This window comes from Paraphaeosphaeria sporulosa (assembly GCF_001642045.1).
Source record: "Paraphaeosphaeria sporulosa strain AP3s5-JAC2a unplaced genomic scaffold CC84scaffold_1, whole genome shotgun sequence".
In the NCBI taxonomy this organism is placed as follows: domain Eukaryota; kingdom Fungi; phylum Ascomycota; class Dothideomycetes; order Pleosporales; family Didymosphaeriaceae; genus Paraphaeosphaeria; species Paraphaeosphaeria sporulosa.
Window position 1 is genome coordinate 203,293 of NW_017253360.1, and position 26,141 is coordinate 229,433.

The 26,141-nt window shown below is 51.5% G+C and overlaps 9 protein-coding genes across 9 annotated transcripts; 3 read left to right on the forward strand and 6 right to left on the reverse strand.

Annotated features, from left to right (window-relative positions):
• Positions 1-1,036: 1,036 nt before the first annotated feature.
• Positions 1,037-3,106, reverse strand: CC84DRAFT_1182237 (amidase; the record flags this gene model as incomplete). The annotated part of the gene is made up of 6 exons (XM_018180618.1): positions 1,037-1,185; positions 1,251-1,338; positions 1,390-2,289; positions 2,413-2,565; positions 2,623-2,745; positions 2,804-3,106. The coding sequence occupies 6 exons, from the start codon at positions 3,104-3,106 to the stop codon at positions 1,037-1,039; spliced, it is 1,716 nt and encodes a 571-aa protein (XP_018041567.1).
• A 790-nt stretch (positions 3,107-3,896) lies between these two features.
• CC84DRAFT_1223960 (major facilitator superfamily transporter) lies at positions 3,897-5,996 on the reverse strand. The gene is made up of 7 exons (XM_018183533.1): positions 5,913-5,996; positions 5,765-5,835; positions 5,633-5,703; positions 5,266-5,557; positions 4,426-5,202; positions 4,256-4,360; positions 3,897-4,198 (listed from the first exon to the last, which is right to left on the reverse strand). The coding sequence occupies exons 1-7, from the start codon at positions 5,974-5,976 to the stop codon at positions 3,956-3,958; spliced, it is 1,623 nt and encodes a 540-aa protein (XP_018041568.1). The 5' UTR covers positions 5,977-5,996; the 3' UTR covers positions 3,897-3,955.
• A 654-nt stretch (positions 5,997-6,650) lies between these two features.
• Positions 6,651-8,265, forward strand: CC84DRAFT_855 (uncharacterized protein). The gene is made up of 3 exons (XM_018187633.1): positions 6,651-7,029; positions 7,098-7,360; positions 7,430-8,265. Exons 1-3 carry the CDS (start codon positions 6,657-6,659, stop codon positions 8,258-8,260), a joined length of 1,467 nt encoding a protein of 488 aa, XP_018041569.1. The 5' UTR covers positions 6,651-6,656; the 3' UTR covers positions 8,261-8,265.
• Positions 8,266-10,866: 2,601 nt separating this feature from the next.
• CC84DRAFT_1191833 (cytochrome P450) lies at positions 10,867-12,519 on the reverse strand (the record flags this gene model as incomplete). Its single annotated transcript, XM_018181212.1, has 2 exons — positions 10,867-12,353; positions 12,392-12,519. The coding sequence occupies 2 exons, from the start codon at positions 12,517-12,519 to the stop codon at positions 10,907-10,909; spliced, it is 1,575 nt and encodes a 524-aa protein (XP_018041570.1). The 3' UTR covers positions 10,867-10,906.
• A 214-nt stretch (positions 12,520-12,733) lies between these two features.
• Positions 12,734-14,065, forward strand: CC84DRAFT_1200541 (S-adenosyl-L-methionine-dependent methyltransferase; the record flags this gene model as incomplete). The annotated part of the gene is made up of 4 exons (XM_018181672.1): positions 12,734-12,892; positions 12,947-13,076; positions 13,131-13,254; positions 13,312-14,065. The coding sequence occupies 4 exons, from the start codon at positions 12,734-12,736 to the stop codon at positions 14,063-14,065; spliced, it is 1,167 nt and encodes a 388-aa protein (XP_018041571.1).
• Positions 14,066-14,306: 241 nt separating this feature from the next.
• CC84DRAFT_1106497 (NAD(P)-binding protein) lies at positions 14,307-15,339 on the reverse strand. Its single transcript, XM_018175147.1, has 2 exons — positions 14,781-15,339; positions 14,307-14,724 (listed from the first exon to the last, which is right to left on the reverse strand). The coding sequence occupies exons 1-2, from the start codon at positions 15,256-15,258 to the stop codon at positions 14,339-14,341; spliced, it is 864 nt and encodes a 287-aa protein (XP_018041572.1). The 5' UTR covers positions 15,259-15,339; the 3' UTR covers positions 14,307-14,338.
• A 217-nt stretch (positions 15,340-15,556) lies between these two features.
• Positions 15,557-23,077, forward strand: CC84DRAFT_1132787 (ketoacyl-synt-domain-containing protein; the record flags this gene model as incomplete). Its single annotated transcript, XM_018175945.1, has 4 exons — positions 15,557-17,230; positions 17,295-18,259; positions 18,424-22,120; positions 22,170-23,077. The coding sequence occupies exons 1-4, from the start codon at positions 15,664-15,666 to the stop codon at positions 23,075-23,077; spliced, it is 7,137 nt and encodes a 2,378-aa protein (XP_018041573.1). The 5' UTR covers positions 15,557-15,663.
• A 34-nt stretch (positions 23,078-23,111) lies between these two features.
• CC84DRAFT_1223990 (Metallo-hydrolase/oxidoreductase) lies at positions 23,112-24,407 on the reverse strand (the record flags this gene model as incomplete). The annotated part of the gene is made up of 1 exon (XM_018183534.1): positions 23,112-24,407. The coding sequence occupies exon 1, from the start codon at positions 24,174-24,176 to the stop codon at positions 23,112-23,114; it is 1,065 nt and encodes a 354-aa protein (XP_018041574.1). The 5' UTR covers positions 24,177-24,407.
• On the reverse strand, positions 24,250-26,140 carry CC84DRAFT_1253719 (aromatic prenyltransferase). The gene is made up of 2 exons (XM_018184392.1): positions 24,604-26,140; positions 24,250-24,550 (listed from the first exon to the last, which is right to left on the reverse strand). The coding sequence occupies exons 1-2, from the start codon at positions 25,770-25,772 to the stop codon at positions 24,415-24,417; spliced, it is 1,305 nt and encodes a 434-aa protein (XP_018041575.1). The 5' UTR covers positions 25,773-26,140; the 3' UTR covers positions 24,250-24,414.
• Position 26,141: the final 1 nt, after the last annotated feature.

Genomic DNA, 26,141 nt, shown 5'->3' on the forward strand with positions numbered 1-26,141 from the left:
CCTGAAACTCGACGTCCCGTCTGCATATGCAGTAGTCAAGCAGGGTCCCAGGCGTTAGTACAAAAGCTTGGGGTTGCTTAAGTTGCTTTCCTAGAGTGTAGGATCTATTGCTTGTGAGTTTTGGTGGGCCCAGAAATTCAGACTTGCCATTTCACGGCCCAGTCAGCAGATAACGAGCGCATGGGTATGTACGATGCCGGTGATGCCCATTGGCACTTGAAGACATGCGCATAAGCGCATTACGGATCTGGCCATAGAGACGCCCAGGAGAAGCTAGGGAATGCTCTCAACTAGGCCGAAACAGTAAGGTGACTTGGTTTATTGTCGATCGGTTATCGTGAAAGTCTAGCGCATCCGACTCCTCTATAGCAATTTATTCCGGATCGATGATTGGATCAAGGCTCATGGTATCGATAGGAGCTGATATGCAGAGGGTTATTTGTAAACTTGCGTCTTGCATTGTTTGGTGGGTTTCTCTATGGCCGCGCGCCTGAGATTGCACCCCTGTCCGAAGCGGATAACCAATCTTATCTCCTGAGAAGACTACGCAATGCACTGCATTTGCCTCCGATATGCACGCACAACATGCCAAGAGGAAACCCCGACAAGCATGTGGCCGATTCCTGGCCCTATCGTAGCTACCAACCCCGATAGATACTTATAAATCTATAGTCTACGCAGCGCTACTGCTAGAGCAGGCTAGGATGTTACGGTCGGGCTATTACGATTGACGCTGCCGAATGCTCCGATTTTCAAAAAACATTGCAGCCATATGCCCGTTGCCCCAGAGCCCACATGAATTGCCTCTGGTAGCATTGTGGAATAAATATCTCAGTCCTTGTGAGAATTTATAGCGTAGAAAGTGACAAAGGGGCTGGGCTGGCTTAGCATGACAATATTGCGGAGCTTATTCAAGCCGGTACCAAAGGGTATCATTGGCCGTCTGGAGAAGGTGGGATTGTCTCCACTTGTCACGCATGGTTTAAAATGGTTATTGACGGAACCACAGCTTTGTATTTGATCGTTTGCAAGTAAGCTACTGGGGTGGAATTGGAGGAGTGAAGGACGATGGGTCGTTGAGAACTTTGTCGATGATGCGCATTGCTCGCAAACACTCTTCATCTTGAAGTCGCGGGGCAACCACTTGCACCGCACACGGAGCTCCTTCGCATGCGTCCGGGTCATCTGTGCTGTGTTAGCTTCGCCTGGTCTCTTTATTTTGCGAAACGCCAAAGTTGTATGGGACTTACAGTGTGGCTCGAATGGACCCACTGCCTTCTGTGGTTGGGGGTCGAGCTCTCTAGATGACTTGCCGAACGGAATAATTCCAGCCGGATACTATATGTTGTTAGCCCAGGGCACATCTAGACGGGCGCGACGACAACTGACATCAATCAGGTTCCACATGCACGTATATACGGGCACGCCGTAAGAATCATGTGGTACGGCGGTAGTAGCCGCACCAGGTGCCAAAACCACATCCAATGCATGCGCCTGCCATATACCATGCCAAGCAGCCGTATAGGCATCGCGTGCTTCAGTCAACTCATGAAGACGCTGTGGCAGGTCCAGCGCTGGATTGACTGGGAAACCTCCTGTGAAAGGATGCACACCCTTAGCTACCGATGCCACAAGTGGCTCGCCCAGAATCTCGTCTAGTGGCTTGACATCGGGACCTGGTGGTAATATCGCATAATACTGGAAGCTAAGACGGCCACCGAGTCCAGCGCCGCTGCTAGTCGCATTGTGCGGCAAGACCACAAGGCGATGGCCCGCATGGGTGAGTCGCAGAGCAGCTTCCTGAAAAGCTCGCCGCACTGGTGGCTGTAGAGGGTACTCGGGGTCTTCTGCTAGCAAGCCAATAGTCAATTGTTTTTTCTCTCCGACCGTTTCGAGGTCGCGCCAGACTAACGGCAAGGACTGAGGATCGTAGCGTGACGCGTTCAAGTTTTCTGTTCCGATGACAGTGCGCATGAAAAGCTCAAGATCCTCGACTGAATGGGCTAGAGGTCCGGCCGCAGGGGCAATACCACCTGGAACGCGAAGCATTGGGTAAGGAAAAGGAGCCTGGCCACCATATGGGATGCGATTGATACTGGGCTTGAATCCGTAAATACCGCAACACAACGATGGGATGCGGATTGAGCCAGCTATGTCAGTACCTACACCTAGTATTGAGCCCCTGAAAGCGACCAGAGCACCCTCACCGCCCGATGAGCCTCCTGCAGTGAGGGTTGTTTTATGTGGGTTCAAGGTCCGGCCAAATATGTTATTCTCCGAGTCAGCGGTCTAGCAAGAAAAGGAGTCAGTATCTTCTCGTGGCAGAACGGCAAGTGAAAAACAGGTCAGTGTGGCAGGTTTCATACAAAGCGTTACAGGGGCAGGGAAAACTTCAACGAAATCCAATCGTACCATCATTGTCTGTGGAATGTTTGTCTTGCAATATAAGACAGCACCCGCGTCAAGCAGCAGTCTCACAACATCCGAATTCGAGGAAGCCGGACCTGCCGCAATACCTTTCACGAAACCTAACGTACCGAATTGGCCTTCAACCTGGAAGCTTTCCTGCACTCAAACGTTAGTAAACCCAAACGGTAGGGGTCACTGTGCTAGAGTACGTACCTTGAGACTGATGGGAAGGCCATGAAGTGGACCTTTGGTCTTTTTGTGCTTGGAGAAATAGGCATCTAGCTCTTTGGCCCGTTGAAGACCCGTATCGAAGAATATCTCGGTCAAGCAGCTCGTCTTCCAAGTACTCAACGTCAATGGCTGCGTCCTCTTCACGACTACTGGGTTTGCTTACCAGTTGCTGAGCTAAAGCCGCTCGCTTGCAGAATGCCTGAGTCACCTCGAAAGCACTCATCATTCCTGTTGCCATTTCTTCCAGCAGGCCCCTAACGCTATACCGCTCTGTGATCTCGATCTCTTTGTCTGTCAGAAGTCCCGACTTATCTACTGCTCGGCGCGCAATCAAGTCTCCTTCATCAGACTGACCAGTCCCCGCTATCTGCGCGAGTAATTCTGGTGACAAAAGCCAGTCCTTATTGATACATGCTCGCTGATTTGCACGATGTGCCGTAGCAAGCTCGTTCCAAGGTGCCGTCATGCTTCGTGCAGGAGTTCGTGCCAGCAGCTAGATCTTGTTGTCGATTCTGTGTCTCAGGTTCGTGACCCGTTTGCTTGCGAAGGAGTATTGAATTTCTGATCACCTGGGCATCCGCACGCGCTCTCTTACGGTATCGATCCTGGTAACTTGGAATCCCAGCGCATGAAAGCAGAATGGTGATGGAGGAATTGCAATTTGTTTTGGAATGTCATGTTTGTGATATGGTCATGGTACTTGTAGTGAGGAGGGCAAGCCTCGGCAGATCTTGAGATGATACCGCCGTTAGGGGCGCATATAATGGCTTAATCAAGGCAGGCGTCAAGTTTTGGCGTGAATATCCACGAGCGGAACCATGCCGCTGGCCTACCGTACCCCACTACAACCTCGGCCGAGTGATTGGTCAACTCGTATCTGCCGGCAGTGCAGGCTCATCGTTCTCCGAACGTAATACAGTTTCGAACGCGATTGATTCGAGTTGTAGGCAACTGTGTGAGTACATTGGCAAAGTCCGTCTCAAGATACCCTGACCTCGATTAAGCGACATGATCTCACAATCATGTGACTTTTTTGTCACTGGTACCATCGGGTTCTATCATGATGAAGCTCACGGAGAGGTGTTGTAGAATGGATTGATTCTACTCAAAGAGCAATTGATGAATTGTGGATTTACAGAAACAGCACAAGCGACAGGTTTCAGCCCCCATGAACTCGCTACAATACCTATAAACGAACGGACAGAGAGCGTGGGGCAACTTCAGCGCGCGTATCGCGAAACTTCCAAAAGACTTAGGTCCATTCTCGGTTAATCTTCAGCCTCCGAGTTTTCCGTCGGTCGAAGGCTCTTGGCTGCTATCCAATAAGCCTCTTCTTCGCGACCAACTTCTCGTACCTGGGCGCTAGCTTGATGCGGATTTCTTTTCCCCAGATAAGCAAAGGGACGTAGAATAATCCTATGAACAAAGACAAGCACCCGATAGTGATGAACATGTTGCTGAGGCCCATGCTGAGCCACCATGGAACCATGGCGAAAGGCACGGCCATGCTGATAGCGTTCCTGAAGAAAGCCACCACAATGAAAGATTCGGCAACAAGCTACATTTATGGTGTTGTCAGCAGCGTACTCTATGTAATGCGGAGAACCAAACGTACGTCTCGATAGCTATCCAATAGCACGGTGAAAGCTATTTCTCCAATTGAACCCATTCCGAAAGCATAGAATGCGCCGCCGATGCTGGGGAAAATCCAATGCATTCCCTAAGATTAGCATTAGCCCAACTATCGTCGTGTAGCATCAAGTCTGGAAGTTGGATTTTCCTCACCCGATCCGCTGTAACGCCGAACATAATCAGCCCACCGGCCATAGTGACAACGGGCACACATAGCAGATGCAGGCGCATCTCTGGTTCGAAAATATCCCTGTTTCTGCGTGCGAGTCTCACAACGACCCAGTCGGACAGCGGACCGCCGTAGAGTGTGCCGAAGACATTGCCGACAAAGGGGCCCAGCGTCATGTACCCAACACCGGCGGTCGTGAAGCTATAGGGGGGCATAGAGAAGATGACGGATATCATGGCCACGACCAGCACCAGCCAAGCAATGACAGCAGCAAATTGTAACGATGTATAAAGAACGTGCGGCAACATGATAACCTGCAATGGTAACACAAACAGCCTCCCTAGTGATTCATCTGTGGGCGTCCATAGTCGCATTCGTTGGCGGTAGGTGTGCGGTGTATAGGTCGTGACATATAGGGACGGAACTGAATCCAGTTTAGCGATTGCGTCAGGCGATTTAATCTCCTCGCTGCCGCCGCCGCAGGTATTCTTGAGATCGCCATCATCAAGTGAACGGGTGGTGGCATTGGTGTTTGGAGCGCCGACATAAACGGGGATATACTTTGTCTCCTCGTAAGCGAATAGGAACAGGACGAAGAGAATTGTGAGGCAGATTGATAAGGTAGTGTATGACCATCTCCAACCCTGGGTAGCGGCTTGCGAACCTGCAGCCAAGGGCGTAAGGAAGCTTCCCATCATGACAGCGCCAAAGTAGACGGCGTTTGCGGCACCTCTTTGATGGACGAAGAACAGGTCAGCGATCTACAGATGACACAAAGAGTTAGCACAGAGCAGATCTAGGGAGTTAATTGGAAGGGATCCTACAGTCATCTGCACTGCGGTCTCGTTGATGGCACCGGATAAGCCGCTGATGACTGCAATGACGATGAGCTCAGCGTTGGTCTTCATCTTCGATGCCCACCACATAGATCCGGCCAACACTGCGATCGAGAGTAAATAAGATGGTCGACGCCCGTACTTGACTGTCAAAGGGATGAAGAAGAGACAGCCAAGGGCGACTCCCGCAAGGTTGGCGGACTGCGCGTTATTAAGATTGACGGTGCTGACACCCATGTCGACTTTCATTTGCTGCCAGAAGACGGTCTGTACCATCAAGCTGTTGAGTTTCAATGAGATTTAGCATCCGAGAAGTTGTTATTTGGAGAGCAAATTGATGCGCAGAATAACTCACCTCGTAAAAACAGCTAAGGTCATGCCGAATATGAGTGTCATATTGGTCACTTTGCGCCATGTAGGCCAATTCTGTCGTAGGCAACGTTGGTAAGCAAGGTGTGGGTTACAGTCATAGTGTGGATTATCTTACAAGAGGTTCATTCGGGTCGCTGGAGGGTTGAGGAGAGAGTACAATCCTTGCACTGGCGATGGACTCCTGGTCTTGAAGGTAGAGGCAAGGGTCAGTATGTACAAACAATACCCAATACCGAAGCCCAGACTGCCAGAGAGCTACGTACACCCCGTAAGTGTTACCGTCCCTGGAGGGAAAGCTTCCCCGCGCTGATCGCTTGTCGAAGCCATTTCGTATGGGTGTCAGTGTCGATATCGAAGTCGCGACCTGGGCCGTCTCGATGGGTGACTTTCAAAGGATCCCAAGCTATGACTTATATCTCGCGGGAATTTAGGTGTTCATATCCCCAATAGAGCAATCGCTCATGCTACTGGCTGGTGTCGACGATATGCCAAACCTTATTCAAGCAGGTGTAGCCGCCGGTGGCTCATTGGCGCATGGACGTGCTGTCGCATATAATTCCGCGATCCCCTTTCCGCGTCCGTGCACTTCGGGACCCTGGGGTGATGGGCTTGCATGATAAGTGCACCCTCACAGCAATCGGCTATGTGCTAACGGGCCGAGGAGCTCCTCATGTTGCCTGTGGGTGGTGCATCGCCGGTAAGGCTGGGACAATCGCGGAAGGAACTTTTACTCGCTACGTGATTTTGGAACTGCCGTAGCGGTGTGACGCTTGATAAGACTAATGCACGCTTCGCCGCTAAAGTTCGGCGGAACCGACCCCAGATAAAACACCCTGCTGCCCCCGGATCTAGCTCGAACTGGGCAATGTTCGCGCCCTTCTCCTCAATCGTTTCTCTCCTCGAACCTATCCCCACACTTACCTCCAGTGTCGCTATGCAAGACATCGGCTAGAGCTATGACGTTTTGGAATGGCTGCATAGCTTCATGAAGAGACGAAGACGGAAAAATGAGTGGCAGCCACAGGAGAACGAGGGGCGGCTGCGTGAACTGCAAGAAACGCAAGCGCAAGTGCGACGAGCAGAGACCTGGATGTATGGCCTGTATAGATCGAAATATACAATGCGAGGGGTATGCACATCCGGTACGGTGGGTCGAGGGCATAGCGTCCAGAGGTCGCTTCGTGGGTGTGAGGGATCCGGGACTGCTCCTGCAACCGGTGGAGGCGACAACAGCGGCACCGACTGTTGACCGTGTCACCTCTTCGAGTCCTGCTGACACTGCGCACACAACGCCACTGCAATTTCCCGGCGATACTTTGCACATGGCAGAGGAAGACCAGAACCGCATCTCAGACGAAGAGAGCATCGCATTTGAAAAATGTAAGTGCTCGGTATCTAAAGTTTCGAAGCGATCGATGGCCATTTTACTGAAACGTGAGGTGGGTTAGTTCTAGTTACAGGACTCCATCAGCTCTGTAACGCCGAGATCTACGGTTGGCTGTCCGTCTTCTTCCGGGCCGTGTCGAAGGAGTCAAGAGCTCTGCCGCTTGTGGGAGCTGCACTCCAAGCATACTACGATAATGGTTGGACGGTGACTGCCATGGAGCGCATGGACCGTGCGATCCGCACATTTCGCACTGATCTGGAGATCCTTGGCAGCGAGCGCCGCTCTGCCACCATTTGTAGTGGACTGCTTATATGTACCATGTGTGTAAGTTATTGCCCCAAAGACTACAGTGAAAGTGGCTATCATGCTGATAACTTCGCACGTTCTTTACAGTTGTACCAGACCAGACCAATAACGCCATATCTCCGTCTCCTGGCTGACATGCACAATCTCAAAGGCAGCCTGGAAGGCTTAACGCCGAATCCACTTGTGCATGTTCCCTCGCAGCACGTGTTGGAGGTTCTGGGCGTCATGGACATGACATCATTCCTGATCGGTCGTCTCCACCCCAGCCTCGGCATCTGGAAGCGTGTGCGTGATTTGCGAAGTGATACCAGTCATCGCGTGCTGGGCGACATCGAGGTGGTAACAGGCTTGCCAAGGACTCTACTGGATATATTCTCTGAGATCACCGAGCAGTGCGATGTTAATAGCCAGGTCGAGGCTATGTTTTGGGGTTGGAGGGGCTGCGTGGGAACCCTTGACCAGTGTCATCTTTGGGATTCTTGGCGATACGCGGGTATCCTGGACATTCGTCGCCGCTTGCGACGTCTATGGGCATCCAACGCGCCATGCGGAAGCTCTGTCTTCGACAATCTCGACCAAGCCGCCAATAACGAAGCGGTCCTCTGTCGCCTCATTGCATCCCTCGACGCACTGAGTCGCAAGGCGAAGACGGTTGGTGGTCTTGAACCCTCATTCTTGAACAAGGGACTGATATTCCCCTTCACGTTGGCAAATCTCGAGGTCCCTCTGCTCAAGATCAACCCATCATGGAAATCCACGCTGGAAGACTTTCAGTCGGTTTTTTTCTCCAAAGATGACGTTACCCTCGGCGGTAGTGCCGTACTTACATTGATCAACCAAGCTTGGGAGGCGGGCACACACTCCTTCGATATTGATCAAGCAGCCAGAGAACGAGGCATCGAAATCGGTATTTTTTAAAGAGACCAGAATACCAGCTGCCCTAAGTACCGAACGATATTGCGACGAAATCCTTCAATCTACAGTAGGCTTTGCAGCAGGTTAACCGCATCCCGTCGGGAACGCCTATTCATTTCCATTGCCTCACGGTCTTTCAGACCGTAGTGACAATTGCCCAAAGGTCTATACATTCCCATGTACCTAGCGGTCCCACGAAAGACCACCGACACCCAATTGGCTGGCAGCTGGATACAACGAAATAGCTGCTGTGTCAGTAGTAAGCAAAAGATATTCTACTGATGTACAAATATCTGTCACCTACCAGGCATCCTATCCGCCTTTTGCGGGCCGTGCTGTCACGACCGGCCCAGAAACATTTCCGAACGTCGAATTCTCATTCGTAGTCAGCGCCATTCCGGATAGTGAACACCAGCACCATACATCTTGGTCGCTGGGACCTCTGGCGACAGATAAAAAGATGTGGCTAATGCCAGATTTCGGATTTTGGACATGGCCGTTAGATGTGATGGGAAATTGTGAACAAATTCGCGCCTCATTGAGAGTACGAAGGGGTATGGGAGAGAAAGGTCACTAAGGCGTTGTGGCGTGAAACGGCCAGACAAAGAGAGTTCGGAGCTCTTTAGTAGGGCGTGACAGAGGAAAGGTTGGGCGGACGTGCATGAAGTGAAGTGGAAGAACCGCATCGATGTTGCAGTAAGTTCTGCGGACTTGTCTATGGCGGACCATTGCAGCCACCAATTCCTGACACATACTAAAGATTGGTCTGCCTTCTCCTTGTTTTGGATCGTGTGCGAAGAAATTAGTTGATATGTGTAGGGCGAAGTTACTCTGGTCGTGCGAAGAATCTTCTCAATTGCAAATCAATCACCATAATACATAAGAGTGGATAGATCGAGCCATATCAAAAATTCCTCGTACCACCTAGGCCACACCAAAGTTCCGTCCAAGTTGAACGTGACTTCTCCGGTCTAGGATCCAAAGTATTACAGCAACTACTACAGGACCCTGAACAAGCGAAAATTATTGCACATACTAGTACAATAACCTTCCCGGATCAATGCCTTATTCCATGTGCAAAAGTATGCTATTGGCGCCAATTAACCCGTTCTTGGGCCGAAGTGAGTTTTCGCCCAAAACCGTGTGTGGTTGGTCTCAAGAAGCAATTAAGGGGCATCCCAAACAGATTTTCGTGTCAGTACCAAGGACATGATCAAAACAGATAAGAGCTAACTTACCCAATACAGGGCACAAGCGCTCCATGATGTTCATCTTCACTGTAGCGCCTGGAAGACGTTTGCACTACAGTGTAAATGGCAGGCTTGCAGCGAAGTCGACCGATAGGCGTAAGCAATGCGATAAGAGTTTAGGCGGTGCAGCATAGCAGCGATTCAAAGAATCATGTATATTATCGCTTGTCTGATAAACACCCTTCATATGTTTCAATTTCGTCGTATGGGATGGAGCAAGCGAAGAAACAGAAGAACGGCGGAGAGATGTCTGTGGCAAAGAGACACCTGAAATTGGCCAGATACACCGAGATTGTTGCGCTGAGTTGGTGAGAAAGGCAGATGCTCTATAGTGACGAGCACTTCGAACTTTGGATAGAATTAAACTATAATTCCGTATCCTGAAAACATATACCAGGTCGCTCGCAGAATGGTTCACACAAGTTCTTGATCATCGCCCATACAATAATTTCCGTCCCAGCGCGCTGTCCAAACTGCCCCCCTCGCTCCCAAACTCCCCTAACAGCAACATCGCCACCACCGCCACCCTAATTCTCTCCATTCGTATCATCCTTGGCGGGCTGAATGATCTTTGGACACATCTAAATCCACATGTAACCTGCCATATCTCCGGCTTCTAACAAGGTGTCTAATCGTGCCTCATGCCTAATAGCCTGTGCGCTTACTCTGCCTAGGAAAAATGTCTCGTTCGCCTTCTCCAGCAAGTCCACCGCTCCCGCATCTCTGAAACACTTTCTCAATCTATCAATTTTCTTGTCCTTCTCCGCATCATCTCCTTTCGCTTCGACATCGAGATCTTTCCCTTTAAAATCACGCTAAACCCTCCAAAACTCAATTTTCAGCACTCATTGACGGAGAAGGTTATATATGGTCCCAAGTCCGCGTATATTCGGCATTTTCAGCGGACTAATATACGTCACAGAAGTCAGGACAAATAGGCACCGGTCAGGTAGCAACATAATAAGGCTTTCTCTCCTTGATCTAAGAGCATATATGGCGGTAATTTGGGCCAAAGGGGTCGCTAAAGTACTGCGGTTTCTCGTGAGAAGGTGCCAATGATGCCATTCCGGTTTGTCATTGCAGCAGCATCGGCGGATTGGATGGGAGCTTCGCTTGCGAGACAACTGATTGCTGTTGTGGATGATGGCTGGATTCCATAGCGTTTGGTATCACTAGGGAGATGACCGGGGATGTGTACAAATGAAGAGCTGTCTTTGTTGCTGTCGCAGAAGATAGATAACAAGGAACGATGGACATCCAGCCCCCCACTTAGGTACTCATTGGTCGTGCGGCGTAGCAAGTCGCTACGCGAGCGCACACTACGAAATACCGAGTCTAACTACTCTTAGATCAGCTACTGCCATAGTGCCTACTGAATACACTAAACCCCCGCCAACTTTCATTCCCAATCGACATCCAGACAGTGCCCTTTAATCTCACCATTGAACCATTCAATTATTTCGATTCGCTCTTGCCTCACTTTCGCACCCTCCAACAGACCTCCGCCAACGTTCATCTGTAGGACTGCTGAGACGGTTTCATACAGTTGTCGCAGCGCCAAATTCTTGCCAATGCAAGCTCTCAGTCCCACCCCAAACGGCATCATATTCCTCTCCATATCTGGCCTTGTAAGACTTCCTTCACGTCCGCTTTCTAGCCAGCGCTCCGGTCTGAACTCAAACGGTTCTGAAAAAACCATCGGATCATGATGGAGAGTGTAGGCAGCACACCCAACCACAGTGCCTGCGGGCAGGCTGTATCCACCGACGTCAAGCACAGTCTTTTTCGGAACAACGCGAGTGAGTCGTGTGGGATTTGCCATGCCCAATCGGAGGCCTTCTTTGACGACTGCACGAAGATACGGGATAGTTTCAGGGTCAAAGGATCCAGCAGATTCTTTCTGGTGTTCCTCGATCTCCGTAACAAGGGTGCGACGCGCGGAAGGATTTCGAATCAAGTGGAAGAGGATGGTCGCGAGCATTACAGCGGTGGAGTCCGCTCCAGCGAATGTAATAGCTTTACATTGCGCTGTTGTCTCAGACACAGAAATTCCCGCTGCAAGAAGGCGTGATTGATAGGTGTATTCGTTGTTCGGGTCTTTCTGACTAGTAATGCGAGTAACAGCTTTAGTTGCGAAGATATCGAGCTTGCGGAAAGACTGCTTTGCTTCGTCTGTCAAGCTCAGTCGCACAGACAGCTTGTAAAGTTGTGAGAAAAGCCATTTTGGAAAGAGTGAGAACCGGGAGAATGCGACAATGGCGAATATGAAAGGGTTGGCGCTGAGCTTTGTCCTCGCTTGCGCTTTTGGGGGAAGGTGCCCGATTTCGGCTAAGCCGCCGTACGGTTCGTCCAGCAAATACGCTGTCACGACGTCAATTGAAAGACGCGCGCAGACATCCACTAGGTCGAAGGATATCCTTTCATTCTTGAACTGTTGGATAATATGAACGAATTGAGTTATTGCTTTCCCTATAGCCTCTGTCGGGGCGCATGCAGAGCGTATGCGGCTGGGAGCGAACAGCGGCGCAACCGCTTTGGCACGATGGTCGCGATACTCCCTATCAACCGACGAGAAGATAGATTTGACAGGTCCAAGATCGAAGTTGGTGTATCGAGAGTCTTTCGGAAATCCACCACCTGAAACGTAAATCTCCTGGAGGGCACCGCTGTCGGATACCGAGACACTGTTTGGTCCCACACGAAGTACAGGGGTACCGTAACGTAGATGTAGGGATCGGAGAACGTGGCCCTCGATGCCCAGGTAGCAGATTATGTAAAGGAACAGCGAGCTGATCGAGGCGTAAAATGGGCCGGGCACGTGACGAAGAGGGTGAAAGTAGATTCGGCTCACGTAAGGCACCAGCCGTGCACTGGCCGCAATGACGAATAGTGTTCCATAGCCCATGGTGGTGATGCGGTCGAGTTGTTTGGCCTGCGCACTTGACCACGAGAAAACAGCGAGAGTGTGACTGAGAGTCTACTCGGGGTCGGGGTAGGACTAACAAGGGTCATTGTCGCTAAGTGGCCGCCACCACTTGGGTCAACTGTGAGACGCGTTGACCAAAAGCAACATCTTGACGCCTGATTGTTGAGGAGGCTGAAACGAGTTGCATTCACTCGGGTCAAGTACCTCATCGGTTTCACATGAAGCTGAAATTGGCCTTGAGAAAATTGAACAAACATAGACCCAAGATCCAGATCGCTCATTGAACATAGTGCGAACGAGATGAATGGCCACACAGAGATTGCCGGTATCCTTGACGGTGTGTCACTGAGCTCTTTTGAGAATGAAGACCAGAGAGGCAAGGCCCTTCTAGCGGCATATGCTCTAGCAGCTCGGCTGGAGACGCCATGGGAGACCACGGCTCGGCTCTGTATGAGCCAGGTACGCTGTTGCATTCCCGGAAATGCTCATCATTGAACTGACAATCCGTATAAGCCTGCGCTAGGAGCGGCGTTGAAGGTGTGCAAGGACCTACAACTGTTCGAAAAGTGGTACGAAGGCGGAGACAAAGCCCTAAGCTCAGAACAATTGAGTGATCTTGTGCCATGCGAAGCGGCTCTGCTGGGTGTGTAGTGAAAAGCCGCCTCAGTGCAGTTTGTATACTTACTGGACACCGCAGAACGTCTCCTCCGCCATTTAGCCTCTAATCATATGCTCCACGAACCATCGATCGGAACTTACGAACAGACACCTTTCACCAAATCCCTCCTAGATCCCGTGTTCGGAGAGTGGATCAACCATCTGTAAGGCCAGAATGTAGCCCATTCCTATACCAGCTGCTAATATGAGGGGACGTTTAGCTATGACGCTACCTTGCCAACCTTCTTCAAGCTACCGGAATACCTAGCTCAAACTAAGTACAAAGTGCCCTTGGACCCAGAAAACGGAGTGTTCCAGTACGCCAAGGGCTGGAAAGGCGACATGTTCAATTACTACGCAGCTCATCCACGCGAGGGGGAATCTTTCAATCATGTCATGGGAGGCGTCATGGCGAGACAAGCTGGTTGGCTCGATATATTCCCCCACGATCGCGTAGTGGAGACAGCCGTAGGAGATGGACCATTGGTCGTTGACGTGGGTGGAAACATTGGCCACGATATCGAACGATTCCGTCAGGCGCACCCTGGCACTGCCGAGCGCCTATATCTCCAGGATCGGCCCGAGGTTGTGAAGTTGTCAAAGAGTCCTGACCCGGTCAATAAGGTCGCGTACGATTTCTTCACGCCGCAGCCCGTAAAAGGTGCGCGTGTGTACTACATGCATGGCGTGCTTCACGACTGGTCCGACGAGCCGGCGCGGAAGATTCTGGCTATGCAACGGGATGCTCTGAAACCTGGGTACAGCACACTGCTCATCCACGATCATATTGCGCCTCGAGAGCGAGCACATCCTCATACCACGGCATACGATCTGACTATGATGGTGATGGTGGCCGGAACCGAGCGGACTGAGGCGCAGTGGCAGGAGCTGTTGCAGTCGGAGGGTTACAAAGTGGTAAAAATCTGGACTTCGCCACTAGCTGTGCAGAGCATCATCGAAGCGGAGTTGGCTTGAGGGACTGACCGGATGTAGTAGGCAATGAAGCGGGATGCATAACTACCCATATGTGACCAAAGAAAGTGGAGGGGTGCTAGGGAAAAGGATTATATAAGCGCGCTTCATGTTAACTTAACTTGACGTTAACGTAGAGCGACTAGAATAACGTGGGGCGAGGTAGGGCCCACGTGGCCCCACTTGGCCAACCAAGCTTGAGTTGACCACCATACTTTTATGATTGTTGACACTAACTATCCACGAAGTGGTGTCCCCCGAAAAGAGTACCAGAGTCTATTTTTCCACATCGACGCCGTTTGTAACAGAGCCAAAGACCTCGATGACGTGGCCAGCGTTGTCCTGAAGTCCCTTGAGGCGTGGAGTGATGTCGCTCCCAAGCGGCAGCAGCTTCTCAGCCTCCTTGCCCTCTCCCACACCCTCGCCCACCACAACCTCGTATACAGCCTTCATGGCCTTGTCCTTGTCGCCGTTGGGCTTGACCTTGCCCGCGACAAGGAGTTGCTGAACCTGCTCCGCGAAGGTGCCCTTGAAGTCGTCGGGGAGCGGCGTTTCGCCCAACACGACGGCGTTGGGCATGTTGGTGTTGAAAGTGCCCGCGACCACCGTCAATGTGCGGATGTTCCACGGCGCGACCTCTTTCGCAAGAATTCTAGTCGTTGCTTTTTCCCAGTCAGTCAAAATCAACCAAAGGACGGATAAAGAGTCGGATACATACCGTCCAATCCAGCCTTGGCACCCGCGTACACGCCCATGGTCGGGATCCCATCGAGCGAGGCACCGCTGCTTATATTGACGATGACGCCCGAGCGACGCTGACGCATATGCGGTAGGACGGCGCGGATCAACCGAAGCGGTCCGAAGTAGTTGGTCTCGAGTTGCGAGCGGGCTTCGGCCTCGGTCATGGTCTCGATGGGCGCGTAGATGGAGTAGCCGGCGTTGTTGACAAGCACGTCGATCTTATTGCCTCCCTTTTCGAGCTCGGCGACGACGTCGCCGCTCTGGGGGCTGTCAACATCCAGCTGGACCCATTTTCCGCCCTTGCCTTCGATTTCAGCAACCAAGTCTGGGGTGCGAGACGGGTTGCGCGAGGTAGCAATGACGATATGGCCTCCAGCCTGTGCAATCCGCGCCAGCGAGAGGCCAAAACCAGACGAACAGCCGGTGATGAGCCACGTGAGTTTAGCGGAAGCCATGTTTAAACAGTATAATTTGTGGTTCTAGTGCTTTGCGAGTTGAAGACGCGTACCGTAAGAGAGACTCGCAATGAATTTGGTCGAAGGAAGCTTTCGTTCAAAAACAAGCAGACCTGCCTCCAAAACAAAGAAAGTCGTCCATCTGCACCGTGGGACGAGGCTGCGTCACAAGCGGAGATACCGGACTTTGAAAGATGCGAGAAGAGCTAACTCCGCGAGACATCGATGTCGCCTCCTCCACACACTCAGGGCAGGTGTCTTCGTCTACCCAGGGCTACTCAGGGTCTGAGCCGAGCCCGCAACACCAGGACGCCTCACACGCACGCACGACGCTAGGGGAGATGTGCAGTATACTACCGCTGAGGCAGCCGTTGCCGACTGTCGCCGACACAAACAACTTGCAACATGGCCTCTCCGATCCAGCTCGTGCTGTTTGGACCACAGCAACCCCGCTGGACGCACGAGCGCCTCCAGACGTTACAAACGAGCCTCGTCACCGATCCGAGTCTGCGCTTCCTGCAGATTTGTCTGGAGGAGCTGGACGTGTTCCTAGATGCGACGCCCCTCGCGCGCATTGTCGGTGCGGCACAGCCAGTGGGACTAGTCGATTTTGCGCGTGGGGGCCAAATCCCGCAGCCAGACACCCTTGCGAACGCCCAACTAGCCGTTTTGACCGTTGTATATCAGACCATCGAGTGGCATCGATTCGCCACAGCCCATGGCCATGACGGAGCGGTCGTGCAAGGGTTTTGCATCGGTTTCTTGACCGCTGCCGTCGCTTCATGCACTACCGACAGTCATGACGACTTTGAACTTTACGCGGCGAGCGCCATCCGGTTGGCTGCCTGCGTCGGGCTCATCGTCGACGCCGAAGATGCCGCTCATTCCCTGCCAGATCAAGCGACCATTATTTCGGTCCGTTGCCACAGCCTCTCCGACCGGACAATGCTCGCGGCAACGCTGGATTCGTTTGACCAGACATACATTTCATGCGTAACCGACGACCGCACCCTCACGGTCACTGTCCCAAATCGCCACCTGGAAGCGTTAACATCAAGGCTGGATCGAGAATCCATCCCCGTGGTATCCATTGGTTTGACCGGGTCCTATCACCACCCGAAGCATTCCAATGCCGCTCAACAACTGAAGGAAATTTGCGCGGAGACGCTTGGCCTGCAGTTGCCCTCTGCCGAGCATCTTCGGCGGCCCCTACGTTCCACTGCAGAGACCGAGCTGATCACAAGCGGTCTTCTGCACGAAATCGCCATCGAATTGATCCTTTGCAAACGTGCGAATTGGTTTCAGACGGTCAAAAGTGCGCTCAAAGGCCTCCCTAGTCATGTCCAATTGGTGTCAGTGGGTACTGAAGCTCACATTCCGCCGTCTCTCTCCAATGCTAGGAACCTGCAATCTGAGACTTCGCAATCACATCATGAAGAGATTGCTGTAATCGGCATGTCATGCCGCTTTCCTCAAGCCGATACGCTCGAAGAGTTCTGGGAACTCATAAGCTCTGGAAAAACTGCGTTCGGCTCCCTACCCGCAACTCGTTTCGACCCAGCTTCTCTATGGAGAGAGCCCAATCTGCCCGAGTACTGGGGCAATTTCTTGCGGAAACCGGATGTTTTCGATCACCGCTTCTTTGGTATCTCAGGGCGTGAAGCTAAATCCATGGACCCACAGCAAAGACTGGCCTTGCAAGTAGCCTACGAAGCTATGGAGTCGGCCGGGTATTGTAGCTTACCTTCAGTTGCCCAAGAAAAGAATGTCGGTTGCTATCTTGGTGTCGGCGCTGTGGATTATGAGGGCAACATCGCATCTGAGAATGCGAACGCTTTTTCGGCGACCGGAACACTGCGGGCCTTTATTCCTGGGCGCATCAGTCATTTCTTTGGCTGGACCGGGCCCTCCATAACGTTTGATACGGCATGTTCATCCTCGGCCGTTGCGATATCCAGTGCATGCAAGGTGAGTCGCCTCTTGATATATTGATTGATTGGAATTCTAACGAAGACAATAGGCACTTCTAGGAGGAGACTGCTCTATGGCCATTGCTGGAGGCGTGAACGTCATTACTAGCCCAAACCTTCATCAAAATCTCTCAGCGGCCTCTTTTCTCAATCCCAGTACCACTTCGCGCGCTTTTGATGCTTCCGCGGCCGGCTATTGTCGAGGCGAAGGGGCTGGCGTTGTTGTCCTCAAGCCCTTGTCCAAGGCTATAGAAGCTGGAGACAACATTCTCGCGGTTATTGCCGGTTCTGCCATCAATCAAAGCTCTAACGTTAGCCCTATCACAGTCCCCGACTCTCAATCCCAGAGCGCATTGTATCAACGCGCCCTTAAATCAGCTCGGCTTGATCCAATGAGTGTGCAATACGTCGAGGCCCACGGGACGGGAACGCAGGTCGGGGATCCTATCGAATACGAAAGTGTCAAACTTGCTTTGACAGGAAATCGAGACGATCGTCTATCCTTGGGTTCGGTGAAGGACAATATTGGGCACGCGGAGGCAGCATCAGGAGCTGCTGGAATCGTAAAGGTCATCTTAATGATGCAGAAGAGGAAGATCCCGAAACAAGCAAATTTTGTCACCCTCAATCCGCGAATAACCCCATCCGACATGATACAGGTGCCAATGGCAACCCAATTGTGGCATACATCCCGACCGGTAGCTCTGCTCAACAACTACGGTGCTTCAGGCAACAACGCGGCGGTTGTGCTACGCGGTTTTGAACATACTCCCTGCACGACACCAGAACCAGGAATCTATCCGATGGTTATCTCAGCAAAATCCCACAACAGCTTGAAGGCATATTTGAATGAGCTCAAGAGCTTCACATCCAGGGCTGATGTTGCACTACAAGATATTTCGTATTCCCTTGCACGACGCCAAAACCCAACGTTTGAATATCGGGTGGCCTTCATGGCACGGAGTACTGCTGATATGGTCACGAAATTGGACCATGCAATAGTCCATGCTAATGTGTCCGCTTCGCCGTCGGTGACGCGGCCCATTGTATTAGTATTTGGTGGCCAAACCGGGCGCATTGTCACATTGTCCAAGACTCTGTACCTGACTAGTCCGCGACTTTGTTATCACCTGGTGAGTTCAGCACATGATATCGGGGCTTCGTTAAATGTTTGAAGCACCACTGACGATACTAGGACGAGTGTGCAGCCATTTGTCGAGAGCTAGGTCTTCCAGATATATTAAGTGACATCTTCTCCGGGAAACCAATCCAAGACCTGGTCCAGCTCCATTGTATGCTGCTTGCAATGCAGATATCATACGCTAGGACATGGATCGATTGTGGGATGCAAATCAACTCAATGATCGGACATAGCTTCGGCCAAATCTCGGCTTTATGCGTCGCCAACTCTATCTCCACACGAGATGCTTTCCGTTTCATAGGCGGACGCGCTCGGCTAATCTGTGACAAATGGGGGCCGGACTGCGGTGCCATGATGTCAATTGAATGCGATCGATCAGATCTGGAAACCCTGGTCAGTCGCATCAATGCCAGCAATGAATCAAAGGTGGATATTGCCTGTTACAATGGTCCTCGAAGCTTTGTGCTGGCCGGTAATACCCCGTCGGTTGACAAGTTAGAAGGAGCATGCTACTCATTCAAAACAACCCGCTTGCGAAACACTCACGCATTTCATTCTTATGCAGCAGACAGCATTATGGACGAATTGAAGGATCTCGCCAGGTCTATTGTTGTTCGATCACCAGACATCCACGTCGAGACTTGCTCGCGAGACGGGAGCCAGACGGTACTCTCGGCAATGGCACTTTCGGAACACACCAGAGAACCAGTATACTTCTCGGACGCTGTTCAGCGACTTGCAGCCCGCTTGCCCTCGGCCGTCTGGCTCGAAGCCGGAAGTGAAACCCCTGTTATTTCCATGGCTCGGCGCGCTCTTGCTCAGTCCACGGGGGCCCACAAATTCTTGCCTGCAGAGTTTGGAACAGATAATCCCGTGGAGAAACTGGCGGAGGTGTCGTGTCAGCTCTGGAGTGCCGGGATCAGAACTCGGCTTCCATTTTGGCCATTCTATGGACGGCACCGAGCTGATCACGTCAATCTCCCACCCTATCAATTTGAGCAGACAAAACATTGGATCCCATATGACCCTAGTCCAGCATCCGCGATTCAACCGACCAAAGCTCCTATAGGTGCTCTAGTGAGCATGGTTGGGGGTATGGATCATGATGGGGGATACACGTTCGCTGTGGACACGTCAAACACCGTATTCGAACTTGCCACTAGTGGGCATGCCGTTGCTGGCCAGAGTCTCTGCCCTGCTTCTATGTACATTGAGATTGTCGCTCGGAGCGCAATACTTCTATTGGACTCCGTAAAAGATGCCCTTCTTCCTCCCTACATTGAGGATTTGGTTATGTCTGCACCCCTGGGGTTTGCATCAGATCTGTTCCTTCGACTCCTGCCTATAAAGTCTACTGCATGGGTCTTCACCATCTTCAGCAACTCATCGATTTCCGAGATAACCGAGCATGGAAAGGGTCGAATCCACCTGCCGAACTCCGGGGATGTTGTATACGAAACGCAATTGAAGCTTCTTCAGAGGATGATCACCACGTCAAGCATAGATCGTGTCATGAACTCTCCAGCAGCTACTAGTATCGGGGGTCCTATCATCTATCAGCTCTTCTCTGAGATTGTCGAGTACAAATCCTACTACCGTGCGGTAAAATCTGTTTCTGCCCTTGGCAATGAGGCTGTTGGCCACGTCGATATTTCTGAGGTTGCACAACCAATCAATAACAGATCAACCCTCTGCAACCCTATCGAACTTGACAACTTCCTCCAGGTAGCCGGTATACATATCAATTGTCTCTCATCCCGTCGGAAAAGCGAAGTTTTCATGTGTACTGCGATCGACGAAGTCATACTGGCCCCATCCTTTGGAGCTGCAACGGCAACCACCAAGAATTGGAAAGTTTACTCTCGTTACGAGAGAGTCAAAGATGGAGTTGTGACGAACAACATCTTTGTCTATGACTTCACCGACAAACTGGTAGCGGCCATGACAGGAGTGACATTCCGCAGCGTCAACATCAAGTCTCTGGTGCGTAGCCTGAGTCGGGTCGGCCTGCTGAGCAATCCCCTTCCTATTATCGCCAAGGAGGATGTGGACTTGTTACAGGCGGATTCTGGATATCAATCCACCAGTCCGGTGATGTCAATCTTTCCTGAACCAGATCAGGACTCGCAACCTGTTTCTCGTACAGAGGCTGAACAGCCACGTTCATCATCAAGTTCGGAGCCGGAAAGTATGCTGACGCGACTCCGAAGCTTGTTGAGCGATGTAATCGAAGTGCCTTTGGATGAGGTGGCACCCTCATCTAGCCTTGAAAACCTTGGCATCGATTCTCTACTAGTCACTGAGGTTCTTTGGGAGATCCAACAGCGTCTGAACATCCGTGTTACCCAGGAGCAGATTATGGGCTGCGAGGATGTTCTCTCCCTTTCCGATGTCATCGAAGGCCAGACACGACCGCACGTCACGCCTTCTTCTGCATCCTCGGGTAGTCCTGCCGTCACCGAAGTGGTGAGAGTCGAGGATGCGGCAGTTTCCAAAAGTACACGAAACTTCGGCTCCTTGGCTCAGGAGTGTTTCTCTCAATTCAAAAGTTCTTACGACACTTACGCCGAACGAACAGGCTTCTCGGGGTTCTATGCCGGACCCTTCGTCAGTCAATCCCAGCTCGTTCTTCGATATGTAGTGGATGCTTTTGAAGCCTTAGGATGCGGAATCGAAAACCTTCCGGTGGGAGAAAACATACCCATCATCCCACACGTTGAAGCGCATCAAAACTTGATACCCCAGCTGTACATGATTCTCGAGGATGCAGGGCTGGTGGCTCGAAGCAAAGACGGATCACTCCAGCGCACAGAAATTCCGGTACCGTCTGTTGCGACGTCAAGCTTGCTTAGTGAACTTCTGAAGAAATATCCCCAGCACACTTCTGAGATGAAATTGCTCCATACTACTGGTCATCAACTCGCGGATTGTTTATCCGGGTCTGTAGATCCCATTTCTCTAATTTTCCGGGATGCATCCGCTCGTGCACTGCTCGAGGATGTCTACACAAATGCGCCTATGTTCAAAGCAGGCACTCTCTTGTTGGCACAATATCTCTCTTCCGTGGTTGCCCGATCAGGAGCGGGCCGCAAACTCAAGATCCTCGAGCTTGGCGGTGGAACTGGAGGTACAACAAAAGAGATAGTAGCCACCCTCGCCAATCTGACCTCAGGTTCAGAGCTGACCTATACTTTCACGGACTTATCTTCGTCACTGGTTGCTTCGGCTCGCAAGAAGTTCTCTCAGTGGAGTTTTATGCGCTATTCTGTTCTCGACATTGAGAAGTTGCCTGACCCGGAGCATTTAGGTCAATACGACATCATCATCTCGACAAACTGTATCCACGCGACTCATGACCTCACTAGGTCTACCACGCATATTCAAAGAATGCTCCGACCAGATGGAATTCTGTGTCTTATAGAATTAACGCGCAACCTGTTCTGGTTTGACCTCGTCTTTGGGTTGTTGAGCGGATGGTGGCTTTTCAATGATGGAAGAACCCACGTTCTGGCTGATGAAAATCGGTGGAAACGAAGTCTGAGCGATGCAGGGTTCCAATGGGTTGACTGGAGCGATGGCCCTTCGGAGGAGTCCAATCTTCTGCGCCTCATCACAGCGTCCCCGTCAGCACCGCCCACTTCACTAGTCCAGAAGGAAACAGTCACGTTCAAAAGGATAGACGGCTTAGACCTTGAGGCAGATATATACTTCCCGGCTAAGGTGGCGAACTCCGAGAAACCTCTCCCTATTGGTGAGCACGAGACGAGAACACGTAGTAGGCTCTTTTGACTGGGTATCAGCATTGATGATTCATGGAGGTGGTCACGTCATGCTCTCTAGAGATGACATACGTCCGAATCAAACTGAACTATTGTTACAACATGGATTTCTTCCAATCAGTATTGACTACCGACTTTGTCCGGAAGTAGCCTTGCTTGAGGGGCCTATGTCAGATGTTGCAGACGCGCTGCAATGGGCAAGAACGGTCCTCCCTAGTATCACCCTTAGCCGAAACGATGTCAGGGTGGACGGTAGTCAGGTCGTCGCTGTCGGCTGGTCGACAGGTGGGACATTAGCGCTATCGCTCGGATGGACCAGTATGGAAAGAAGAATAGCCCCTCCAGAGGCCATACTCGTTTTCTACTCCCCACTGGACTACGAAGATCCATTCTGGATGCAGCCAAATATACCTCTTGGTTCCGAGGCCTCCACTACGTATGAGCTGGATGAGACTATTTGGGATGCAGTGCGCGAGCAACCAATGACGCGATGGAATGTCTCACCCTCGAAGCGAGCACTGGGCGGCTGGATGACGCCAAGCGACCCGCGCAGTCGACTGGCTTTGTACATGAACTACCACGGACGCACGTTGCATGTCCTGCTCAATGGCCTTGATCCTTATTCCCGAGAGGCGCCGGTGACGCCAACAGAGGCAGAGATCCAAGCGGTAAGCCCATTGGCTCAAGTTCGTAATGGAACCTTCCATACTCCCACCTTCGTCGTACATCCAACAGAAGATGACCTCATACCATGGGCCCAGGCGGAGCGAATGGAAGAAGCCCTCAGGCAGCATGGTGTTGAAAGTCATTTACGCCTTGTAGATGGTGTTCCCCATCTCTTCGATATGTACCGTGAGTATCAGAAACAGGAAAGACTGCAAGAGATTATTCGAGAAGGATATAAGTTCTTATTGTCGCACGTATCATAGATACAATCCTATTCCCTCCCGAGTAGATAGACCATCACAAGAATCGGACGTTTTTGAAGTCTTCACAGAATAGCCACCTTGTCTCAGGACGGACATCTGTGCTCTTCCAGTCATTGATTTTTTCTGGGAACATTGGAATCCGGTCTCTTAGAGAATTGTCATGACCTAGAATGACGAAAACATCCTCGCAAGCGTCGAGTTCATGTATTTTTTCTACCGTCGACACGGCAGCTTCTCGATCAGGAAATAACGGCCCGTTGGCAACGGTGAAAAACGGAGAGCATGGACTCAATTCCGACCCTCTGATCCGTTCCAGAACATCTCCAGGACATTGCCCCAGCAACGACTCATGGGTCGGCTTGGGAAGCGTCAAGTACTTGGTAGGCCGCAGGACCCCCGGATGATGACACGCATCGGCGCCCATGAAGATAAAGGAATCTGGCGTCGTGCGAGCGAGCGCACACATGTGACCTATGGCATGTCCTGGCGCATCCAGCAGGAAAAACGATCCGTCCTGGAACAAGTCCACCGCGTCAAATCTCCCGATTTTGAGGTCTTCATCGAACGCAATCTCGCGGATCACTCGCCCGTGCAAATCTTCCGACTTCAAAGGGCCGTCCGGATCTTGTGGCCAGCCAGGGAATAACGTATTACGCACGCCGGGACCCACAATTATCTCCGCATTAGGAATCGTTCCAATGTCGCCAATGTGGTCGAAGTGATTGTGTGATAAGATCACGGCACTGACTTCGCTGCTTCTGGTGATGTGGCTGCCGTTGATTACGCTTGCGACGTCTTGGCCGGGCTCTACCCGCGTCGTTGCTTTGATGAGGGACACAATCTTGGGCGGATAGTTTTCCCAGTCGGTCCGAACGCCCAGATCAAAGATAACGTGTTCGTTGCCGTGCGTAATGAGGAAGCAGTAGACTGGTGCGTCGAGGCCATCGAAACCTCCCAGGGAGGGCTGCCAAAAGAGACTAGGGTTTAAGTGCAGGAGAGTCTGGGTGTCGATGACTCGGACATCTACAGTGTTTGGAGATGGGGGTATTCCTACCGGGGGCGCAGTCACAGCACGCGCAGAAGAGACGGGTCTGGACATCTTTGAACAATTTTTCGAAGTTCACGAAGATGAATTGGCTTCTACGCCATGACTTTATGCGAGCTCGCTAGATGACGAATACATTTCAACAGTAATCTGACAAAGTGAGTAAACCAAGCAGTTCTAGGAGAGGTACTCCAGTACTCAACCCTGTTTCCTACGACTGTACACTCGGTCCCTTTGCAATAAATACTTGGGGTTGGCAGACGGCATCTTCGAATCTGGAATATGGTGCCATCTACATGCGTGGATTACGATACAGCTCCCCTGTCACATAACACTGCATGCTCAGATCCTTTTTGCTAGGATCTTCCTTTCTACCTATCCCAAGGAAAGTAAAGATGCCTGTGTCGTCTGAGAGATTGCGATGAGTGCTATTGTTTCTGTCAGTTAAGATTCAAACGAGTCGAGAACAGGGAAAACATACAACACGCTCGAGACCCTTTGCTTGATTGGCTTGCCTCCTGTGTTCCACCCATACTTTTGCAACCAGGAGTCCACCCCATCTCCAATGACCTCGTCGTTCTGTGCAAAGTTCGCTGGATAGAAGCAAATCTTGGGCGCAGGAGTCGGGTTGTCTGTAGATAGAGAAAAATAGATCGCTGTCATCTTTCGCTGCACTGCCGTGTAATGCGGCTTATCGCCATTCTGAATCGCCGCGGGATCGGGGTGGTACGAAGTGAACGACATCAATTCTCGAAATTTTTCCTTGTCCTCGTCCAATCCTGGGATCCGCCCACCTAGGGTATAGTAGTCCCAGATGTCCTCGAAATCGGTTGCAGGGTGTCGGAAGTAAATCTTTAATCTCGCCTTGTCCATCATTACGAAGTCGGTGGCTAGGTACCGCGGGCCGTTCTCGTACTCTTTCGGCTTCGTGTCCAGGTACTCCTGAATCAAAGCCAGGGAGCGAAGTATATTGGGGTGCGACTCAATGTTCGGGAGTTGATGCACCCCGCGACGAACAGCCGCCCAGCGCGTGATTCCTTCCGCTGCGGCAGTGAAACAGGGAGGAAAATATACTTTGGCCATTACCGGGATAGAATCGGATGTAGGGAGGCGGCGATTAATATCGAACCCGAGAATCATGGGCATCCGATACCCTACATGGGAAACCAAATTCTTTTGCTCCTCGCTGGAGCTTTTCGAGTGTACGAACCATCTCTCCAATGACTTATACCAAGTGTCATCAAACCCAGGGGTTGCGTTTGAGAGCTTGTTGAGCACAGTCTCAAAGTTCTTGATGCTGAGCGGATGGGCTTCATCGGCAGGTCGTAATGCACTGACATCGACCACAAACCGAACCGCGACCTCTGCACTGCTGTTCTTCAACTCGAAGCTGTATTCGAAAGGATTACCATCCCAGCCAACGCCACTACGGAGCGAGTTTCGCTCTGGCCGGGCTCCCAATGCTGGACATATAGTGTCTCTGAAAAAGACGAGAAACTGGCGCTGTGCATCTGCCGGATAGTTGGCTTCTTGAAGCATGCGAGCGAGGTCGCGACCGCTGGTTTCCCACCAGTATAGCGATGTCGATTCCGCAAATGGGCCATTCGGTTTTAGAGACTGGAACGTCGACGACTCCACAGCAACGGACATGGCTGGAAACAGTTGGAGCTTGGGGAGGATTACTCCTAGCTTCCGAATCACACCGAACCACTCAACTTAGTATACGTTTTTCAACGAACATCGTCAACACAATGCTACTTAACCTGGGGTTGGCAGTTTTTAATTCAGGTTAGCTGCATTTCAAACCTTTCCGAGTGGTAAGCTGCGCCCTGTCTGGGGTTGGTCGTTTGTTCGCGTTCTCACAGGCAGCCCCGAGTATATCAAAATTTACTCGGGGTTCAGCGCGGAAGGGCCAAGTGAGGCCGTGTGTAACCAAGGCTAGAACACCGCTATCGCGGCTCTGTAGTGTGCATTGAGATACTGCGTTTGCAGAGCACGTCGTCGCGACAAAATCTCGTT

What these genes read in the sequence shown, in the direction of transcription:
- CC84DRAFT_1223960 (XM_018183533.1), bottom strand. Translation starts at nt 5,976, where the DNA reads ATGGCTTCGACAAGCGATCAGCGCGGGGAAGCTTTCCCTCCAGGGACG. An exon ending in GCGACCCGAATGAACCTCTT is followed by an intron (nt 5,704 to 5,764) that starts GTAAGATAATCC and finishes TGCCTACGACAG; the next exon opens with AATTGGCCTACATGGCGCAA. An exon ending in ACCTTAGCTGTTTTTACGAG is followed by an intron (nt 5,558 to 5,632) that starts GTGAGTTATTCT and finishes GAAACTCAACAG; the next exon opens with CTTGATGGTACAGACCGTCT.
- CC84DRAFT_855 (XM_018187633.1), top strand. Translation starts at nt 6,657, where the DNA reads ATGAGTGGCAGCCACAGGAGAACGAGGGGCGGCTGCGTGAACTGCAAG. An exon ending in GAGCATCGCATTTGAAAAAT is followed by an intron (nt 7,030 to 7,097) that starts GTAAGTGCTCGG and finishes GAGGTGGGTTAG; the next exon opens with TTCTAGTTACAGGACTCCAT. An exon ending in TGCTTATATGTACCATGTGT is followed by an intron (nt 7,361 to 7,429) that starts GTAAGTTATTGC and finishes CGTTCTTTACAG; the next exon opens with TTGTACCAGACCAGACCAAT.
- CC84DRAFT_1106497 (XM_018175147.1), bottom strand. Translation starts at nt 15,258, where the DNA reads ATGGCTTCCGCTAAACTCACGTGGCTCATCACCGGCTGTTCGTCTGGT. An exon ending in TGCCAAGGCTGGATTGGACG is followed by an intron (nt 14,725 to 14,780) that starts GTATGTATCCGA and finishes ACTGGGAAAAAG; the next exon opens with CAACGACTAGAATTCTTGCG.
- CC84DRAFT_1253719 (XM_018184392.1), bottom strand. Translation starts at nt 25,772, where the DNA reads ATGTCCGTTGCTGTGGAGTCGTCGACGTTCCAGTCTCTAAAACCGAAT. An exon ending in CAAAGGGTCTCGAGCGTGTT is followed by an intron (nt 24,551 to 24,603) that starts GTATGTTTTCCC and finishes CAGAAACAATAG; the next exon opens with CACTCATCGCAATCTCTCAG.